Source organism: Bufo bufo, chromosome 4 (assembly GCF_905171765.1).
Source record: "Bufo bufo chromosome 4, aBufBuf1.1, whole genome shotgun sequence".
Lineage (NCBI taxonomy): Eukaryota > Metazoa > Chordata > Amphibia > Anura > Bufonidae > Bufo > Bufo bufo.
This window is the reverse complement of record NC_053392.1, coordinates 422,851,924-422,872,052: the sequence shown is the minus strand read 5'-3', so window position 1 is coordinate 422,872,052 and position 20,129 is coordinate 422,851,924. Positions and strand designations below refer to the sequence as shown.

Sequence of the window (20,129 nt, the reverse complement as noted above, 5' to 3'; positions counted from 1 at the left end):
AAAAAAAAAAAAAATTTTAATCACCCCCTTTTCTCAAAATACATAAACAATATAAAAAATAAACCTATATGTCTAATGATGTTGGGGCCCAAAAATTGGGGGGGGGGGGGGTAAAAAAAAAAGGAAATTGCCCACACTATTAAAATTTTTTTTTTTAAACGTATCCCTTGCGGCGTATGGTGTAACAAGAAAAAATAAAATAAAAATGGCCGATTCATCACTTTACCTACTAAAAAAAGGAATAAAAAGTGATCAAAATGTCATACACCCCCTCAAAATGGTATTAACAAAAACTACAGATTGTCCCGCGAAAAATGAGCCCTCACACTCTACATAGACATAACTATAATAACTGTTATGGGGTCAGAATATGGCGATGAGAAGAAAAAATAGTTTTTTAAAAACTAGTATGGTATCGCTGTAATCGCACTGACCTCAAGAATGAAGAGTACAAGTCAGTTTCCCCACATAGTAAACGCTGTAAAAACAAAACCCATGAAACTATGGCAGAATTTTTTTTCCAATTCCACCCCATTTGGAATTTTCCAGCTTCCCACTACATTCTATGCAATATTAAATAGTGCCATTCGAAAGTACAATTTGTTACTCAAAAACAAGTCCTCATAAGGCTATGTGAACAGAAAAATGGAAAATCACTGCTTCAGGAGTAATGACCACCAATTGTAGTAAATCAAATCAGATGCTATCCAGTGTTTACTGCAGATGCCTTTCATTCCTTCTGCATCTATAGAAACAAAAAAAATTACGTAAATGTAGTTATTGCTGTTTACTATATTGTAATTGTGTCGTTATTATCTTATTTTCAGGTGGTCAACTCTGGATGGGAAGGATGACCCAGTAGAGGCAGCTAAAGACTCAATTTTTGTTAAAGTTCTCCAGAAGTTACTAAATGAAGGTGCATAACACATATATACACACACACACAGAGGATATAAAAAGTCTACACACCCCTGTTAAAATGTCAGGTTTCTGTGATGTAAAAAAATAATACAAAGATAAATCATTTCAGAACTTTTTCCACCTTTTAGGCCTCTTTCACACGACCGTTTTTCTTTTTACGTTTACAGGCCGTTTTTTGCATTCCGTATACGGAACCATTCATTTCAATGGTTCCGCAAAAAAACAATGTACTCCGTATGCATTCCATTTCCGTTTCTCCGTTCCATTGAAAGATGGAACATGTCCTATTATTGCCCGCAAATCACGTTCCGTGGCTCCATTCAAGTCAATGGGCCCGACAAAAAAACAGAACACATTCGGAAATTCATCCGTATGTCTTCCATATGCGTTCCATTTTTGCGGAAACATCTATTGAAAATTTTATATCCAGCCCAATTTTTTCTATGTCATTACTGTATACTGTATATGGCATACGGAAAAACGGAACAGAAACGGAAACAAAAAAACGGAACAACAGATCCGTGAAAAACGGACCGCAAAACACTGAAAAAGCCATACGGTCGTGTGAAAGAGGCCTTAATGTGACCTATAAACTGTACCACTCAATTGAAAAACAAACTGAAATCTTTAAGGTGGAGGGAAGAAAACAATAAAAAATAATGTGGTTGCATAAGTGCACACCCTCTTATAACTGGGGATGTAGCTGTGTTCAGAATTAAGCAATCACATTAAAAATCATGTTAAATAGGAGTCAGCATACACCTGCCATCATTTTAAGTGCCTCTGATTAACCCCAAATAAAGTTCAGCTGCTCTAGTTGGTCTTTTCTGAAATTTTCTTAGTCGCATCCCACAGCAAAAACCATGTTCGACAGCTTCTAAAGCATCAGAGGGATCTCATTGTTAAAAGGTATCAGTCAGGAGAAGGGTACAAAAGAATTTCCAAGGCATTAGATATACCATGGAACACAGTGAAGACTTGAAGTCATCATCAAGTAGAGAAAATATGGCACCACAGTGACATTACCAAGAACTGGACGTCCCTCCAAAGTTGATGAAAAGACAGCTGAGCTGCAGGAATATCTGACAAATACTTTGCTGTGTGGTACCTGTGACAACATTTTCCTGTATTCTTCATATGTCTGGGCTATGGGGTAGAGTGGCAAAACAAAAGCCTTTTCTTACGAACAAAAACATCCAAGCCAGGCTACATTTTGCAATCTGAAGTCTCCCAAAAGCATGTGGGAAAAGGTGGTATGGTCTGATGAAACCAAGGTTGAACTTTTTGACCATAATTCCAAAAGATCTGTTTGGCACAAAAACAACACTGCACATCACCAAAAGAACACCATACCCACAGTGAAGCATGGTGGTGGCAGCATCATGCTTTGGGGCTGTTTTTCTTCAGATGGAACTGGGGCCTTAGTTAAGCTAGAGGAAATTATGAACAGTTCCAAATACCAGTCAGTATTGGCACAAAACTTTCAGGCTTCTGCTAGAAAGCTGAACATGAAGAGGAACTTCATTTTTCAGCATGACAACGACCCAAAGCATACATCCAAATCAACAAAGGAATGGCTTCACCAGAAGAAGATTAAAGTTTTGGAATGGCCCAGCCAGAGCCCAGACCTGAATCCGATTGAAAATATGTGGGGTGATCTGAAGAGGGCTGTGCACAGGAGATGCCCTTGCAATCTGACAGATTTGGAGTGTTTTTGCAAAGAAAAGTGGTCAAATCTTGCCAAGTCAAAATGTACCATGCTGATAGACTCCTACCCAAAAAGACTGAGTGCTGTAATAAAATCAAAAGGTGCTTCAACAAGGGTATTAAGGGTGTGCACACTTATGCAACCATATTAACCACCTCCGGACCGCCTAACGCAGGATCGCGTTCCGGAGGTGGCAGCCCTGCGCACAGTCACGCATATACGCGTCATCTCGCGAGACGCGAGACTTCCTGTGAACGCGCGCACACAGGCGCGCGCGCTCACAGGAACGGAAGGTAAGAGAGTTGATCTCCAGCCTGCCAGCGGCGATCGTTCGCTGGCAGGCTGGAGATGTGTTTTTTTTAACCCCTAACAGGTATATTAGACGCTGTTTTGATAACAGCGTCTAATATACCTGCTACCTGGTCCTCTGGTGGTCCCCTTTGTTTGGATCGACCACCAGAGGACACAGGTAGCTCAGTAAAGTAGCACCAAGCACCACTACACTACACTACACCCCCCCCCCCGTCACTTATTAACCCCTTATTAGCCCCTGATCACCCCATATAGACTCCCTGATCACCCCCCTGTCATTGATTACCCCCCTGTCATTGATCAACCCCCTGTAAAGCTCCATTCAGACGTCCGCATGATTTTTACGGATCCACTGATAGATGGATCGGATCCGCAAAACGCATCCGGACGTCTGAATGAAGCCTTACAGGGGCGTGATCAATGACTGTGGTGATCACCCCATATAGACTCCCTGATCACCCCCCTGTCATTGATTACCCCCCTGTCCTTGTTTTCCCCCCTGTAAAGCTCCATTCAGACGTCCGCATGATTTTTACGGATCCACTGATAGATGGATCGGATCCGCAAAACGCATCCGGACGTCTGAATGAAGCCTTACAGGGGCATGATCAATGACTGTGGTGATCACCCCATATAGACTCCCTGATCACCCCCCTGTAAAGCTCCATTCAGATGTCCGCATGATTTTTACGGATGCACTGATACATGGATCGGATCCGCAAAACGCATCCGGTCGTCTGAATGAAGCCTTACAGGGGCATGATCAATGACTGTGGTGATCACCCCCCTGTCATTGATTACCCCCCTGTAAAGCTCCATTCAGATGTCCGCATGATTTTTACGGATGCACTGATAGATGGATCGGATCCGCAAAACGCATCCGGACGTCTGAATGAAGCCTTACAGGGGCATGATCAATGACTGTGGTGATCACCCCATATAGACTCCCTGATCACCCCCCTGTCATTGATTACCCCCCTGTCATTGATTACCCCCCTGTAAAGCTCCATTCAGACGTCCGCATGATTTTTACGGATGCACTGATAGATGGATCGGATCCGCAAAACGCATCCGGACGTCTGAATGAAGCCTTACAGGGGCGTGATCAATGACTGTGGTGATCACCCCATATAGACTCCCTGATCACCCCCCTGTCATTGATTACCCCCCTGTAAAGCTCCATTCAGACGTCCGCATGATTTTTACGGATGCACTGATAGATGGATCGGATCCGCAAAACGCATCCGGACGTCTGAATGAAGCCTTACAGGGGCATGATCAATGACTGTGGTGATCACCCCATATAGACTCCCTGATCACCCCCCTGTCATTGATTACCCCCCTGTCATTGATTACCCCCCTGTAAAGCTCCATTCAGATGTCCGCATGATTTTTACGGATGCACTGATAGATGGATCGGATCCGCAAAATGCATCCGGACGTCTGAATGAAGCCTTACACGGGCGTGATCAATGACTGTGGTTATCACCCCATATAGACTCCCTGATCACCCCCCTGTCGATGATCAACCCCCCTGTCATTGATCAACCCCCCTGTCATTGATCAACCCCCCTGTCATTGATCCCCCCCCTGTTATTGATCACCCTCTGTAAGGCTCCATTCAGATATTTTTTTGGCCCAAGTTAGCAGAATTTATTAATTTTTTCCTCCAAAGTCTCATATTCCACTAACTTGTGTCAAAAAATAAAATCTCACATGAACTCACCATACCCCTCACGGAATCCAAATGCGTAAAATTTTTTAGACATTTATATTCCAGACTTCTTCTCACGCTTTAGGGCCCCTAGAATGCCAGGGCAGTATAAATACCCCACATGTGACCCCATTTCGGAAAGAAGACACCCCCAGGTATTCCGTGAGGGGCATATTGAGTCCATGAAAGATTGAAATTTTTGTCCCAAGTTAGCGGAACGGGAGACTTTGTGAGAAAAAAATTAAAAATATCAATTTCCGCTAACTTGTGCCAAAAAAAAAAAATTTCTATGAACTCGCCATGCCCCTCATTGAATACCTTGGGGTGTCTTCTTTCCAAAATGGGGTCACATGTGGGGTATTTATACTGCCCTGGCATTCTAGGGGCCCCAAAGCGTGAGAAGAAGTCTGGTATCCAAATGTCTAAAAATGCCCTCCTAAAAGGAATTTGGGCACCTTTGCGCATCTAGGCTGAAAAAAAGTGTCACACATCTGGTATCGCCGTACTCAGGAGAAGTTGGGGAATGTGTTTTGGGGTGTCATTTTACATATACCCATGCTGGGTGAGAGAAATATCTTGGCAAAAGACAACTTTTCCCATTTTTTTATACAAAGTTGGCATTTGACCAAGATATTTATCTCACCCAGCATGGGTATATGTAAAAAGACACCCCAAAACACATTCCTCAACTTCTCCTGAATACAGAGATACCACATGTGTGACACTTTTTTGCAGCCTAGGTGGGCAAAGGGGCCCACATTCCAAAGAGCACCTTTCGGATTTCACAGGTCATTTACCTACTTACCACACATTTGGGCCCCTAGAATGCCAGGGCAGTATAACTACCCCACAAGTGACCCCATTTTGGAAAGAAGAGACCTCAAGGTATTCGCTGATGGGCATAGTGAGTTCATGGAAGTTTTTATTTTTTGTCACAAGTTTGTGGAATATGAGACTTTGTATGAAAAAAAAAAAAAAAAAAAAAAAAAAATCATCATTTTCCACTAACTTGTGACAAAAAATAAAAAATTCTAGGAACTCGCCATGCCCCTCACGGAATACCTTGGGGTGTCTTCTTTCCAAAATGGGGTCACTTGTGGGGTAGTTATACTGCCCTGGTATTCTAGGGGCCCAAATGTGTGGTAAGGAGTTTGAAATCAAATTCAGGAAAAAATGAGGAGTGAAATCCGAAAGGTGCTCTTTGGAATATGGGCCCCTTTGCCCACCTAGGCTGCAAAAAAGTGTCACACATCTGGTATCCCCGTACTCAGGAGAAGTTGAGGAATGTGTTTTGGGGTGTCTTTTTACATATACCCATGCTGGGTGAGATAAATATCTTGGTCAAATGACAACTTTGTATAAAAAAATGGGAAAAGTTGTCTTTTGCCAAGATATTTCTCTCACCCAGCATGGGTATATATAAAATGACACCCCAAAACACATTCCCCACCTTCTACTGAGTACGGAGATACCAGATGTGTGACACTTTTTTGCAGCCTAGGTGGGCAAAGGGGCCCATATTCCAAAGAGCACCTTTCGGATTTCACAGGTCATTTTTTACTGAATTTGATTTCAAACTCCTTACCACACATTTGGGCCCCTAGAATGCCAGGGCAGTATAACTACCCCACAAGTGACCCCATTTTGGAAAGAAGAGACCCCAAGGTATTCGCTGATGGGCATAGTGAGTTCATAGAACTTTTTATTTTTTGTCACAAGTTAGTGGAATATGAGACTTTGTAAGAAAAAAAAAAATCATCATTTTCCGCTAACTTGTGACAAAAAATAAAAAGTTCTATGAACTCACTATGCCCATCAGCGAATACCTTAGGGTGTGTACTTTCAGAAATGGGGTCATTTGTGGGGTGTTTGTACTGTCTGGGCATTGTAGAACCTCGGGAAACATGACAGGTGCTCAGAAAGTCAGAGCTGCTTCAAAAAGCGGAAATTCACATTTTTGTACCATAGTTTGTAAACGCTATAACTTTTACCCAAACCATTTTTTTTTTACCCAAACATTTTTTTTTTTTTCAAAGACATGAAGAACTATAAATTTAGAGCAAAATTTCTATATGGATGTCGTTTTTTTTGCAAAATTTTACAACTGAAAGTGAAAAATGTCATTTTTTTGCAAAAAAATCGTTAAATTTCGATTAATAACAAAAAAAGTAAAAATGTCAGCAGCAATGAAATACCACCAAATGAAAGCTCTATTAGTGAGAAGAAAAGGAGGTAAAATTCATTTGGGTGGTAAGTTGCATGACCGAGCAATAAACGGTGAAAGTAGTGTAGGTCAGAAGTGTAAAAAGTGGCCTGGTCTTTCAGGGTGTTTAAGCACTGGGGGCTGAGGTGGTTAATATATATATATTTTTTTTTTACTCTACCTAAAAGATTTCAGTTTGTTTTTCAATTGAGTGGTATAGTTTATAGGTCACATTAAAGGTGGAAAAAGTTCTGAAATGATTTATCTTTGTCTAATTTTTTTTATATCACAGAAACCTGACATTTTAACAGGGGTGTGTAGCCTTTTTATATCCATTTTATATCTCTTAACATGGATAAGAGTATATTGTACAAGAGATGTCTGAGTACATGAGCTCTTGTATTCCCAGCTTTTTGGAGATTTTTTTTTCTGACACACATGACATACTATCACTAATAAAGGGGATATTCACACGACCATGTCCATTTTGCAGACCACGGATCTGCTAAATATCACGGTGCGGACCCATTGACTTCAGCGAGTCCCTGGTTCATAAGTTGCAGCCAAAGATAGGACATGTCCTAACTTTTTGCGGTGTAATCTCTCTCTATACCTGACAATCTTTCAAGAGATGATCGCTAACGAGCTTGTTCAATGGGCAATCCAAATCTTTTGCAGGCAGTAGATTGTGGTGTCTAATCATGATCTGTTGCTGGCAAACAGGATTCAGTATAGGGAAGAGCTATGGTATAACAGTTGCTCATCCCCGTACTGAGGAGGAGATTGCTGCATGTATAGCAGCAGTCTCTTCCGCAAGCAAGCAGTTGATTACCGGTCTAAAATAGGACATGTTCTATAACCAATCAAAATTGCCATTTCACTTGTAAAACACCTGTATTAGTAGTTTATTAGTTCTTTTTTACAGTACAGTGCAGTACCGTATTTTTCGCCCTATAAGACGCACCGGCCCATAAGACGCACCTAGGTTTTAGAGGAGGACAATAAGAAAAAAAAATATTTTTCATTAGACCTCACGTCAGACCAACAATCAGACCCCGAATGTTAATAAGACCCCAACAAGACCTCATATCAGACCCCCCAATCAGACCTCAGATAAGAGCCCCATGCCTCAAGCAGTCCCCTATCAGCCCCCAGCATCTCCATATTGTCCCTGATCAGCCCCCAGCATCTCCATATTGCCCCTGATCAGCCCCCAGCATCTCCATATTAGCCCTTAATCAGCCCCCAGATTACCTTATGTTTTATCAAATAAAATTAACACTTACCTCTCCTGCTCCGGACGCCGCTGCCGCCAGCTGGGCTGTAATCCGGCTCGCACAGTGTGAGCCTTCACCGCTTCCTGGTCCTTCGGTACTAATGAGCGTTTCCATTAGTATTCACCCCATAAGACACAGGTGCATTTTTCCCCACTTTTGGGGGGGGGGGGGGGGGGTGCATCTTATGAGGCGAAAAATACGGTACTTTATGTCCTGTACTGTTGTCTGTGGCAAGATGAGTTGCTTCTTTGGACATCACGTGTGGGCAGCTCCATTTTATTTTATGGTATACTGTGTGGTATACAGCACCCTGAAGAACCCCATGTTTTCATCATAGAAAATGATTTACAGCTTCCTGCATCTGTTCCTGATTGTTATATGTAAGGACTTGCTTTATCTCATGGAGTGCTGCCCACTTTTTGGACTTTTATGCATTGGACTTGCTATATCCTTATTGGGCCAGTTGCACCCCCTTGTTTGCTCTAGAGACGGTGCTGCCACTTTTTTCTTTTTTTTATCATATATATATATATATATATATATATATATATATATTTATACACTGCTCAAAAAAAACAAAGGGAACACTTAAACAACACAATGTAACTCCAAGTCAATCACACTTCTGTGAAATCAAACTGTCCACTTAGGAAGCAACACTGAGTGACAATCAATTTCACATGCTGTTGTGCAAATGGGATAGAAAACAGGTGGAAATTATAGGCAATTAGCAAGACACCCCCAATAAAGGAGTGGTTCTGCAGGTGGTTACCACAGACCACTTCTCAGTTCCTATGCTTCCTGGCTGATGTTTTGGTCACTTTTGAATGCTGGCGGTGCTTTCACTCTAGTGGTAGCATGAGACGGAGTCTACAACCCACACAAGTGGCTCAGTAGTGCAGCTTATCCAGGATGGCACATCAATGCGAGCTGTGGCAAGAAGGTTTGCTGTGTCTGTCAGCGTAGTGTCCAGAGCATGGAGGCGCTACCAGGAGACAGGCCAATACATCAGGAAACGTGGAGGAGGCTGTAGGAGGGCAACAACCCAGCAGCAGGGCCGCTACCTCTGCCTTTGTGCAAGGAGGAACAGGAGGAGCACTGCCAGAGCCCTGCAAAATGACCTCCAGCAGGCCACAAATGTGCATGTGTCTGCTCAAACGGTCAGAAACAGACTCCATGAGGGCCTGTCGTCCACAGGTGGGGGTTGTGCTTACAGCCCAACACCGTGCAGGACGTTTGGCATTTGCCACATAACACCAAGATTGGCAAATTCGCCACTGGCGCCCCTCTGCTCTTCACAGATGAAAGCAGGTTCACACTGAGCACATGTGACAGACGTGACAGAGTCTGGAGACGCCGTGGAGAACGTTCTGCTGCCTGCAACATCCTCCAGCATGACTGGTTTGGCATTGGGTCAGTAATAATGTGGGGTGGCATTTCTTTGGAGGGCCGCACAGCCCTCCATGTGCTCGCCAGAGGTAGCCTGACTGCCATTAGGTACCGAGATGAGATCCTCAGACCCCTTGTGAGACCATATGCTGGTGCGGTTGGCCCTGGGTTCCTCCTAACGCAAAACATTGCTAGACCTCATGTGGCTGAAGTGTGTCAGCAGTTCCTGCAAGACGAAGGCATTGATGCTATGGACTGGCCCGCCTGTTCCCCAGACCTGAATCCAATTGAGCACATCTGGGACATCATGTCTCGCTCTATCCACCAACGTCACGTTGCACCACAGACTGTCCAGGAGTTGGCAGATGCTTTAGTACAAGTCTGGGAGGAGATCCCTCAGGAGACCGTCCGCCACCTCATCAGGAGCATGCACAGGCGTTGTAGGGAGGTCATACAGGCACGTGGAGGCCACACACACTACTGAGCCTCATTTTAACTTGTTTTAAGGACATTACATCAAAGTTGGATCAGCCTGTAGTGTGTTTTTCCACTTTAATTTTGAGTGTGACTCCAAATCCAGACCTCCATGGGTTGAAAAATTTGATTTCCATTTTTTTATTTTTGTGTGATTTTGTTGTCAGCACATTCAGCTATGTAAAGAACAAAGTATTTCAGAAGAATATTTAATTAATTCAGATCTAGGATGTGTTATTTTTGTGTTCCCTTTATTTTTTTGAGCAGTGTATATAAAATCTTGGCTGAGAAGTTGAGAACTGATCTCTACAGACAGAGAGGTGACATCCTTTTGTTAGGCTTAATGGCCAGTGTGAAAACTGCAACATTTTAGGATCCTATAGAAATTCCGAAAATTCTAAATAACATCACCTACATATCTTTCGAAACACACTCAACATAAAACATTTTATTTGAACAATAGGCCATTTTGTAATATATTCCCTTCAACAACCCTCTGATACAACCCCATCTCCTGTATTCTTTTATAGCGGTCTCTAATTTATTTATATCCCCTGCCCTGGCAACAAACATGGTGGATTAGTCGTCCTCCTGTGCTTCAGCCAAACTCCACCAATACCCACCCTCATTCTTTTCTCTGTTGAAGTAAACTCTGTCCACTTCTACTCTCCATCCAACCTCCAAGTGGATGTAATCTGCCAAACACCAGTCCCTCCCACCACCTTTAATCGACCACTTCACTGCCTGGCACCTACACTTCTTTTCAAAGGACATTTCCACGGAAACATGCCATTCAGCAGCATCCTGTCCATAACTTCATCCTTCAGCCTCAAACAGTGGTTCTCCACAGACACAGAGGGCTGTGTACTAGACAGTATTTTAACCTGCCTCTGTTCCGTGAAAAACCTCTCCTCTTCTTCTATCTAACCATAATTTACTTACTTTCTGTTCCATTTTGTCCTCAACTAACCCCCACCCCCAGTCTAGAAGCTAGCACATCCTCATAGAAACCTTAAACTTCTTGGCACGCTTTCTGGCTCTTATACCTCTCTTCTACTACAGGGTTTAGAAACCTCAGGCACTCCAGCTGTTGTAAAACTAAAGTTCCCAATATGCACATTTACGGAGTTGTTCCTTAAACTCCCATAGAAGTGAATGGAGCATGTTGGGAGTTTATAGTTTAACAGCTGGAGTGCCAGAAGTTGCTGAAACCCTGCTCTACCATATCTTAACTCCATGACGCAGACCCAGCTTCAGCATTCTGTAATACCATAATTAGTTCCCTTACACACAATCAGTGTTTGATCAGGGATTTCCACCAGTGATTTTGAACAAAAACACAGAACAAGTGACAATCTTTCCAACAAACCTTATCTCAGTGTAGGATCCACTCCTGGTTTTAGGCTCCATTCACACGTCCCCATTCACTATGGGGACGGAATGGATGCGGACAGCACACAGTGTGCTGTCCGCATTTGCGGTGCGTGGCCCCGATCTTTGGGTCCGCAGCTCCGCAAAAAGATAGAGCATGTCCTATTCTTGTCCGCAGCTTGCGGACAAGAATAGGCATTTCTATGGGGGTGCCGGGCTGGTGTGTTGCGGACCCGCAATTTGCGCGCCCGCAACACACCACGGACGTGTGAATGGAGCCTTAGATTGCAATTACTGATGGAAATCACAGACCAAAGATTGACTGTGTGTAAGCGACCTTACTTAATTCAACCACCCCTCTCAAGCACAACAGAACTCAATAAAATAGCAGAAAGCCCTGGCACACTAATCTGATGAAAAAACTGAGGCAGACTTCCAGGGTTGCCTACTTTAAGGAAGATCTTATAATATACAAAGATATAAGGGCTCATACGCGCGGCCGTAGCTGTTTTTGCGGTCCACAAATTGCGGATCCCCAAAACACGGATACCGGCCATATGCGTTGTGCATGTTGTGGAACAGAACGTCCTGCCATATATAGAACACTCCTATCCTTGTCCATAAAACGGACAAGTATAGGACATGTTCTATTTTTTTTGCAGGTGCCGCAGAACTGACTTATGGATGCGGACAGCACACGGTGTGACGTTCTAATTTTTTTCGGCCCCATTGAAGTGAATAGATCCGTATCTGAACTGCAAAAAATTGCATATCGGATGAGGGGAAAAAAAACACGGTCGTGTGCATGAGCCCCAACTATGAATTTCAAGTTTGTGCTCAATTCTGCAAAATTGGACGACTTTGCTAATCCCATAACATCTTTCTCACAACCCCAAACAGTTATTTATCATTTTAGTGCCCTACTCTGTTCCCCAAACCACATAAGATTGTCAAGATTGCAGAAAGCTTAAAGAGGACCTTTCACTGATTCTTACCCTATGAACTAAGTATACAGACATGTGGAGCGGCGCCCGGGGATCTCACTGCACTTACTATTATCCCCGGGCGCCGCTCCGTTCTCCTGCTATGCCCTCCGGTATCTCCGTTCCCTAAGTTATAGTAGGCGGAGTCTGCCCTAGCGCTGGCCAATTGCATTGCAGAGCTCACAGCCTGGGAGAAAATAACCTCCCAGGCTGTGAGCTCTGCGCTGCGATTGGCCAGCGCTAGGGCAGACTCCGCCTACCATAACTTAGGGACTGGTATCTCCGCCTACTATAACTTAGTGAGCTGAGATACCGGAGGACATAGCAGGAGAACGGAGCGGCGCCCGGGGATAATAGTAAGTGCAGTGAGATCCCCGGGCGCCGCTCTACATATCTGTATAGTTAGTTCATAGGGTAAGAATCGGTGAAAGGTCCTCTTTAAGGGAGTATGTCACCTGTTTTTCACCAATATACGGTAACTAAGAGTACTGCCCCATAGAAGATTGCATACACATCCCAAACCTACCTGTGTGCACTTTTTGCCTTTACTCTATGTCCAGGAAAAGCACTTTTAGGCTTCATTCACACGTCGGTATGTGTTTTGCGGATCCGCAAAACACGGACATCGGCAATGTGCGTTCTGCATTTTTTCTCATAGAAAATGCCTTTTCTTGTCCGCAAGGGACAAGAATAGGACATGTTCTATTTTTTTGCGGAACGGAAGTGCGGATCCGGACAGCACATTCCGGCCCCATTGAAAATGAATGGGTCCGCAAAGTTGCGGAACGGATGCGGACCCATTTTGCGATGTGTAAATGGACCCTTATTCTCCTGGAAAACAGCTCCCAAGTGCCCAGCTCTGCTGCTGCAACTGCCCAAAGCAAACCTGACTGAAGAGGGGAGGGCTGCTTTAGTTGCTCATATCTCGGGATTGGTAGCAGCAAGAAATATGAACCTGACCTTGTTTGAAACCTGGCATTCCAACCTTTCAAACTTGTCAAAATCTGCATGTGTTATACGTGGATTTTCATTTAAACATTAAGGTGGATTTTGTCATGGATTTTATTGCAGATTTGTCCTTTACACTTTTCATTCAAATCTGCACAAAGTATTGGCATGCTTCAGATTTAAAAATATACACTGCAGGTTCAATATACGATGCAAAAAACTTCTGTACAGTGTAAATGAGATTTTTAAATTCGAATCTACTTAGCTGGTACCTAATTATGCTGTGGATTTGGCACTGAAAAGTCCATGCGGCAAATCCAATGAAATGAAAGTGGTTGTCAAGCCACTAATATTGCTGACTTTTCATCAGAAAACCTGATCAATATCTGATCGTGGGGGTCCAACCGGCTTCCTCTTCATTATACTGCATTTCGTCTCAGAAGTGCAGTGTAATACAAGTACTCGCCCCATTCAACTAAATGGAGCGAGTACTTGTAATTACACTATGCCACCACTCCACTGGAGACAAGACATAGTGTAAAGACCAGGAAGCGGCGCTCGCATGGAGCACCTCCTACTCATCTCACAGCTCAGTAGAGGTCCTGGGTGTCAGACCCCGAATCAGATATTGATGATCTATCCTAAGATAGGTCATCAATATTAATGGCTGGACAACCCCTTTAAGGTTAGTTTCACACTAGCGCCAAACCGTTTCAGCAGGCTGTTGCGGTGGAGGAACAGCCTTCCCGAGTTCACTACCTTCCCCGCTGGTATCCATGGACTATATTGGGACCTGGCTGGACAAAAAAACGCTGCTTGCAGCAATATTTGCCCGGCCGATTCCCACCACTAATGCTGGAAACAGGCCGAATCCCTACTGGGTCCCATTATAGTCAATGGGGCCTGGCTGTGCTGCGGCAGTTACGGCTGTGCCGCATGTGACCTCCGACAGGCTGTTTATCTACCGGTACAGCCTGCCAGCACTGTTTTGCGCTAGTGTGAAACTAGCCTAAACTCTTTAGTTAACCTGCGTGTCCATCATCAATCTCCTTCCTCCTTATCCTGGAGGTAAAAAAAAAATTACCTTTCCCCCCCATCTCACACACCCACCTGCAATTCACCACAGGTATCAACCACTGTTAATGGCAGCCTAGTTTCTCCAGTCTCGCAAGTCTGCTCCTTTGAGGTAACTTTTGATTCTGTCCTGTCTTGTAAACCATTTTCCTCAAAAGTCAACAAAAATACTAGTGCCAGCCTCATCATCTCCTGCCTTGACTACTTCAATATGATTTTCTGTGGCCTCCCTCATTCTTGCATTCTTGATTTCTATCCTCTGCTCTGCTGCCAGTTAATATACCTCTTTCTCTTCACTGACTACTAACTACCCAGCAAATCCACACTTCTCCCTCCCCGTATACAAACTGACATAAAATAATATTTCCAACTTACCACTTGGTTCCAAATCCGTCTCCTACAAGGAGACCCACCTATCTCTTAAGCCAACTAGCCTTATATACATTGCTTTAAATGCCATCAGACCCTGGGCAGAGACCCCCACTCACCATGGGGATCTCTTTTGGTTCCCAAACTGGTCTCATTTTTCGCTGCAGACACAACAACCAGAGTTTGTTAAAGGGCTTCTGTCACCCCAATAAAGTTTTTTTTTTTTTTTTTTTGGGCTAGTTAAATTACTTATATTGCGATATATGAAAATATAATGGTCTTACTTACTTTGATTCAGCAGTTTCTTCTAAAAACAAAGTTTTATAATATGTAAATTAGGTCTCTACCAGCAAGTAGGGCGGCTACTTGCTGGTAGCAGCTGCAGAAAACCGCCCCCTCGTCGTGTTGATTGACAGGGCCAGCCGGGATCTCCTCCTCCGGCCAGCCCTGTCGGCATTTCAAAAATCGCGCGCCTGTGTTCATTCGGCGCAGGCGCTCTGAGATGAGGCGGCTCGCCTCCTCAGCACTCCCTCAGTGCGCCTGCGCAGATGACGTCTTCTATTTCGGTGATGTCATCGGCGCAGGCACACTGAGGGAGTTCTGAGGAGGCGAGCCTCCTCATCTCAGAGCGCCTGCGCCAAATGAACATAGGCGCGCGATTTTTGAAATGCCGACAGGGCTGGCCGGAGGAGGAGATCCCGGCTGGCCCTGTCAATCAACACGACGAGGGGGCGGTTTTCTGCAGCTGCTACAAGCAAGTAGCCGCCCTACTTGCTGGTAGAGACCTAATTTACATATTATAAAACTTCGTTTTTAGAAGAAACTGCTGAATCAAAGTAAGTAAGACCATTATATTTTCATATATCGCAATATAAGTAATTTAACTAGCCCAAAAAAAAAAAAGACTTTATTGGGGTGACAGAAGCCCTTTAAAGTTTAATTGTTGGTACTTCTTTTCCCCCTCCCTTTTTCCCTTCCTTGCCTTTCCTCCTTATCCCCCTCGCCCCTACTTTGGCCCTCTGGATATAATCTAGGTCCAGCTAACGCATCACTACCATGTATGTGCAATTACCCCATACGGTTGAATAATAGGCTACTGAATAAAGATATGCAACAAATTGCTATTCATGGGGTGACAAAAATGGACGATCATATCAGGAACACCTGAGACTAGACATCTTTTTTTGTTCTCATACAATTTTTTTTAAATTAAAACATCATAAATAAAATATTAACCTAACTGCTGGGTCACATGCTGTTTGAGGTCAAGTCTCCACAGTGGAGCACATGACCCCGTCGGTGTAGAAGCTGAAAAACTGGGGTCCAGAACGGAGTGGTGCGGAGCAGGTGAGTATGGATTTTTCAGCAGGTATATTGGTTTGCTATGGAAAGTTAAAATTTTAAAGCTGGACAACCTGTTCAAGGTGGCATCAGGAGCTTCAGGATCCATGAGTGGAGATATGTTGTCCTTTACACAAATCCTGAGACAAATTTTAATGACGGCCAATGAGACAATCTGTAAAGAATCAACACAATTAAATCAGCAATTCTAAATTTATATTAAGTGTTAACTCACATGGACAACTGTATAACTATCTGCATAGCACCATAAGTTCTTCAGCATCTGTATGTAGATTTAAAAGCGTTGTGCAGTTCTTTAATAAATAATGTACTCTATAGACATCTTATGTTTTGTCTTCCTGTATACCTGAACTAGTGCTTGTATTTCCATAGGTAAAGACCTGAAGAGTTACCTGCCAGATGTAAATGTGCTGCTTCAGTCGGGTGAACTTGACAGTTTAAAGACAGATCGATGCTTTGAGTTTGTTCTGAAAGCAAACTATGAATATTATTTAAAACAACTTGAGTAACTGAATTGTAGATTATGCAGTTTTGTACACATTTGTTTTCAGTGTTTAATAAACTTTTCCCTAAGTAACATTGTGTCTTTTCTATGTAAACTATAACCAGAATTTCAAGGCATTAAATGGCACATCATTTGCTCAAAAGTCAACTATTTATACAAATGTCACCTAAATATATAAAATAAATTGAAGAACCATCTGACTAGGTTGCTGTTAAAGCACATGGATTTCTTAATGTCTCATTTTTATTGTTTGTAATAATATCTAGCATTTATATCTGTATATAGATGTTAAATCACATCGCTTTCCTCTCTCTCTCTCTTGTGCCCACATGTTCCGAGTTAAGGATTAGACATGGATTTAAATAACATTTAATGGGGCATTATGCAGAGGTTAAAACACTAACCTTTTAATGCAGAAAGCGAAGATATGATGTCCACTTTGAAAATGCCTGCTTCCATTGATGCTGTATCTCTTAGATGTGGGCTTGGTTGTATATTTTTTTCCTTTTGCTCTGGCTAAGTGCCTGATAAAACAACTTGATCCAACAGCTGAAAAGGTCACAAGTTAAGTTAGTTGACTTGAATCCAGTTTGCAGTTTAAAAAGTCCAAATATTCCTTGTATACCCTCCGCCCCTTTGGTTGTCCACTCAGACATCCCTCCAGGCTGAACATGTTTGGAAGAATACATGTATCTAACTTATTAAGGGAACAGACTGCAGCCTTGAAGCAGACCAGTACTGAATTAAACTTGGGCTTCTCTGCTGCAGCTGTCATACTAGCAAATGTTCCTCGACAACTTTCAACTAGAGAGACACAGAACTGGACTAGAAATGAATGATGCTTGTTATGCAGCTGTACTATGATGCTATGTATCACATCTAAAATTATATCAGATAGTGAGGTTCATGTCTAAGTTCCTTTATTGCATATTCTGTGAATTAATTATATTTTTGTGTAAACTGATAGACAAGTGAAATGTTAATGAAGGAACATCCAATGTATGCTTTTTACACATCTCCACAGGCATAAATATCAAAAGAAACTGTAATAGAAATTGGTCAGGTGAGGGTTTTTTAGGTTATATATAATTAATGTATGTTGTCAAAATATTACTTGACAATTTAAGTATACAATGATTAAAGGGTAAATTATCCATACCGAGTGGGCAGTTTACTAATTTAACCCCTTAAGCATCCAACGATTTATCATTTTTTTACTCCTTGCCTTCCCAGAGCCATATCTTTTTTTATTTTTCCATTCACATAGCAGTATCAGGGTTTATTTGCAGGACAAGTTGTTCTCTTCTAATGTCACAATTTAATATTGCGTATAATGTAGTGGGAAGCTGGAAAAAAAATCCAAATGGGGATTGGAATGGGGGGGACAAATTTTGTTGTTATAGCATTCCCTATGCAATAAAACTGACCTGTTAACTCCATTCTGCGGGTCAGTAAGATTACTGCGATACCACATTTTCATAGTTTTTCTTTAAAAAATAAATAAATGAAAAATGTTTTTTTCTTTGCATCGCTATATTCTTCCCCATAAACTTTTTATAGTTATGTCTATAGAGCTGTGTAAGGGCTAATTTTTTGTTATCATTTTGGAGTGTGCATGTCTTTTTGATCACTTTTTATTCACTCTTTTTTGGGAGATAAAGCGATGAAAAAAAATGGCAAATTGGCCATTTAGATTTTTTTTGCCATTACTCTATTCACTATATGGGATAAATATAGTGCAACGCTCCCAGGGAAAGACCACTCCTATGCCGTTGTCGCAATTAACGGTATTTAAGGGGCATTTTTAAAACATGACTTGTAACATAGTTTATAAGGCCGAAAAAAGACCATGTCCATCTAGTTCAGCCTGTTATCCTGCAAGTTGATCCAGAGGAAGGCAAAAAAAAAAAAAAAAAACTGAGGTAGAAGCCAATTTTCCTCACTTTAGGGGAAAAAATACCTTCCCTACTCCAATCAGGCAATCAGAAAAACCCATCTAGTCGCTATAGCCTGTAAATAATGTTACACTCCAGAAATACATCTAGGCCCCTCTTGAACTCTTTTAGTGAACTCACTATCGCCGCCACCTCAGGCAGAGAGTTCCATAGTCTTACTGCTCTTACCTTAAAGAATCTTCTTCTATGTTTGTGTATAAACTTTCTTTCCAGACACAGAGGATGTCCCCTAGTCACAATCCTGGGGTTGAAAAGATGATGGGAGAGATCTCTGTACAGACCCCTTATACAGTCCTGATCAAAAGTTTAATACCACTTAAAAAATAGCAAAAAAATTATATTTAGCATGGCTGGATCTTAAAGGGCTTCTGTCACCCCACTAAACTGTTTTTATATTTTTTTGTGTACTTATAATCCCTATACTGCTATTTATCCATACATAATGTGATTAATCATTTTGGTTCAGTAGATTCTGCTAAAAACGTACTTTTATAATATGTAAATTACCTGTCTACCAGCAAGTAGGGCGGCTACTTGCTGGTAGCAACCGCATCCTCCGCTCATAATGACGCCCCCTCCGCATGTTGATTGACAGGGCCAGCGAACGGGATCTTTCTCTGCTGGCCCTGTTTGCATTCAAAATCTGGCACCTGCGCAGTATCTGTCTTCAGTCGGCGCAGGCGCACTGAGAGGAGGACGCTCGCTCGGCCGCTCCTTCCTCAATGCGCCTGCGCCGGGTGCAGATGTGACGTCATCGGTGCAGGCGCATTGAGGATGGAGCGGCCGAGCGAGCGGCCGCCTCTCAGTGCGCCTGCGCCGATTGCATTCAAAATCTGGCGTCTGCGCCGTAACGGTATTCAAACAAGGCCAGCAGAGAAAGATCCCGTCCGCTGGCCCTGTCAATCAACATGCGGAGGGGGCGTCATTATGATAGGAGGATGCGGTTGCTACCAGCAAGTAGCCGCCCTACTTGCTGGTAGACAGGTAATTTACATATTATAAAAGTACGTTTTTAGCAGAATCTACTGAACCAAAATGATTAATCACATTATGTATGGATAAATCGCAGTATAGGGATTATAAGTACACCAAAAAAACAGTTTAGTGGGGTGACAGAAGCCCTTTAACAAGGTTCTAAGTAGAGCTTCAACATGCAACAAGAAGAAATGGGAGTGAGACAAAACATTTTTTGAGCATTCAATTTATTTATTTTTTTTTAAACTCATTTTATTAAAAGAGAATGACACAAGTATGGCATACATGTAGCAATGTGATGGCCCACGCAGGGGCGCCTCAGAAATACCAAGAAAACTGTGATACATAAAGACATTGACATTTATCAGGACTCTAGCATGTAAAAGGACATGTTCTTGACCCTGACAGCATCCAAAATTCACAGAATAGACAAATCACTCACATAAATGCTCCAACATTAACATCAGTGATAACAGTGCTATAAAATATCTGAATATTAGTTTGAAGATCAATGTGACCTGTCAGCCGTCGAGTGCAGACGCGGTGAGTGAAGGTGAGAGGAGAGGCACACCAGTCGCCCCAAACTTTA

At 42.7% G+C, this 20,129-nt stretch overlaps 1 protein-coding gene and 1 long non-coding RNA gene across 2 annotated transcripts in view; one reads left to right on the top strand and one right to left on the bottom strand.

Annotated features, from left to right (window-relative positions):
• The window catches only part of NUP133 (nucleoporin 133), a 301,419-nt gene extending 284,737 nt beyond the window's left edge, over positions 1–16,682 (top strand). The window contains exons 25-26 of the mRNA XM_040429313.1: positions 828–916; positions 16,478–16,682. Coding sequence (XP_040285247.1) covers positions 828–916; positions 16,478–16,614 — 226 coding nt within the window. The 3' untranslated portion in view covers positions 16,615–16,682. The remainder of the gene's footprint in view (positions 1–827; positions 917–16,477) is intronic.
• Positions 547–17,172, bottom strand: LOC120998602. Its single transcript, XR_005778440.1, has 3 exons — positions 17,015–17,172; positions 15,980–16,259; positions 547–745 (listed from the first exon to the last, which is right to left on the bottom strand). It is a non-coding gene; the product is annotated as an uncharacterized LOC120998602 (long non-coding RNA).
• Positions 17,173–20,129: the final 2,957 nt, after the last annotated feature.